The following is a 1,638-nucleotide window of genomic DNA, read 5'->3' as shown; positions in this document are numbered from 1 at the left end:
CCCAAGCACAGCCCCGAGGCCAAGCGAGAGCTCTTTAGTGCTCAGTTTGGGCAGCTTGGCTGCTTTCTGCAGATTGCATCTCTGGATTGTGTCTTCAGGGCAGGTCAGGAGCTTTGTGTCTCTTTGGTTTGCAGTGCCAGATGGCCGAGGAGGTCTCACCAGAAGGCAGCACCTCTTCCCCTGCTGCCAGCACCAACCAGGTGTCTCAGGCTGCGCCTGCACGTGACACAGAGAACCTAACGTGCCCAATCTGCATGGACTCCATCAAGGACCAAGTCTCTGTGAGCTGGTGCAGCCATGCTTTCTGCTTTCCTTGCATACTGCAATGGTCCCGCAACACAGCTGTGTGCCCAATCTGTCGGGAGCCTTTCCAATATCTTCTTCGCAAGGTGGGAGACAACAATTATGAGGTGTACTCCATAGGGCACTGCATCAGCTTTGTCAGACCTAATCGAGGACAGAGAGCTCGTCGCCACTCTGCAGGAAGGAGGCAGAATCGTTCCACAGGCCGCCAGCAGCGCAGCTCTTCCAGCAGGGAGCATGGCACTGGCCGTGCCAGGGACCGAGAGAGGGAACGAAGCAGGTCCCCGAGGCAGCACCACAGGAGCTACAGCAGGGGTCAGCGGGCCCAGGACTATGACTCCTCGAGCAGCAGGAGCCGGCAGGAGACTTGGGATGAAGACACGTCTACTGACACCTCTAGTGATGAGGACCACGCTGAAAGGCCCCAACGGGATGCCCCAGCCCGCTCAGGGAGGAGCGAGCGGCATCAACAGGGACGCCGGGTTACCTCCTGGGAGCCCCAGGCAACAAGGAGCCGATCCCGGCAGACATCCCACAGTCCTGATGGTCACAGGGAGAGGTAGAACACCCTACCAAGAACGGTACTACTGTATACCCTGCTATTAGTACCACGAATTAGAACGCCTCACACCAAAACTGCTCCTACTAGCAATTTCAAAAATAAATTCAAATCCAGCCATCAAGCTTGGGGCCAAGCATCTAAAAATGCACCTGAAAATCTAAAAGACCCTTCAGGGCTGCTGAGGGTCATGAGTGTAACAGGCTAGAAGTTCAGTGTTGCTTTTCTCATCCTGATTTATGTTACACTCATCCATAAAAGGTTGTACTTAACATTTTGTGTGGGTGTGCCTTTTCTCCCTGTATTGCATTTCCACACTATGACAACTGAAGATGAAAGGAAAAAACCCTTTCTGCCCTAGTACCAACAACACAAGTGGGTTATTACATTAGATAACATCTTGTCCTTCCATATCATCCATTTTTTCCACTTGAATCCAAATATCCACCAAAATAACTTCTTATCTTACCACTTTTCTCACAAGGTGGCAGTGATAACTGCAGTTGGTTTACAATCGCTCTGTTGAATCACAAAGAGACTGCCTATGATGCCAGTCCAAAACTAACACTGGTAGCAAGCCTCTGAGAAGCCTATTTTCTTCTCCTTCCTCCTTACAGACTTTAAAATAAGTCCCCATAGCCTCTATTGAGAGATTTGTCCCCATGGTATGCTCTGTAAAGAGCATTTGAATGTCTTTCAGTGGGAGTCCATGCTACAGACTCTTCAGATCCCATCCAAAGACTACCAAAGACTTTGAAAAACAATGGTGGACCAAG

At 50.5% G+C, this 1,638-nt stretch overlaps 1 protein-coding gene across 1 annotated transcript in view; it reads left to right on the top strand.

The window, feature by feature from the left end:
* The window catches only part of LOC114063718 (E3 ubiquitin-protein ligase RING2-like), a 1,829-nt gene extending 890 nt beyond the window's left edge, over positions 1 to 939 (top strand). Inside the window, exon 2 of the mRNA XM_027896177.1 lies at positions 135 to 939. Within this exon, the coding sequence (XP_027751978.1) occupies positions 135 to 866 (732 nt within the window). The 3' untranslated portion in view covers positions 867 to 939. The remainder of the gene's footprint in view (positions 1 to 134) is intronic.
* The last annotated feature ends 699 nt before the right edge of the window (positions 940 to 1,638 follow it).

Source organism: Empidonax traillii, unplaced genomic scaffold, assembly GCF_003031625.1.
Source record: "Empidonax traillii isolate 1590-97213 ecotype Southwest subspecies unplaced genomic scaffold, ASM303162v1 scaffold484:size464376, whole genome shotgun sequence".
Taxonomy (NCBI): domain Eukaryota; kingdom Metazoa; phylum Chordata; class Aves; order Passeriformes; family Tyrannidae; genus Empidonax; species Empidonax traillii.
The sequence above is the reverse complement of the archived record's forward strand: the minus strand, read 5'-3'. Positions and strand labels throughout refer to the sequence as shown.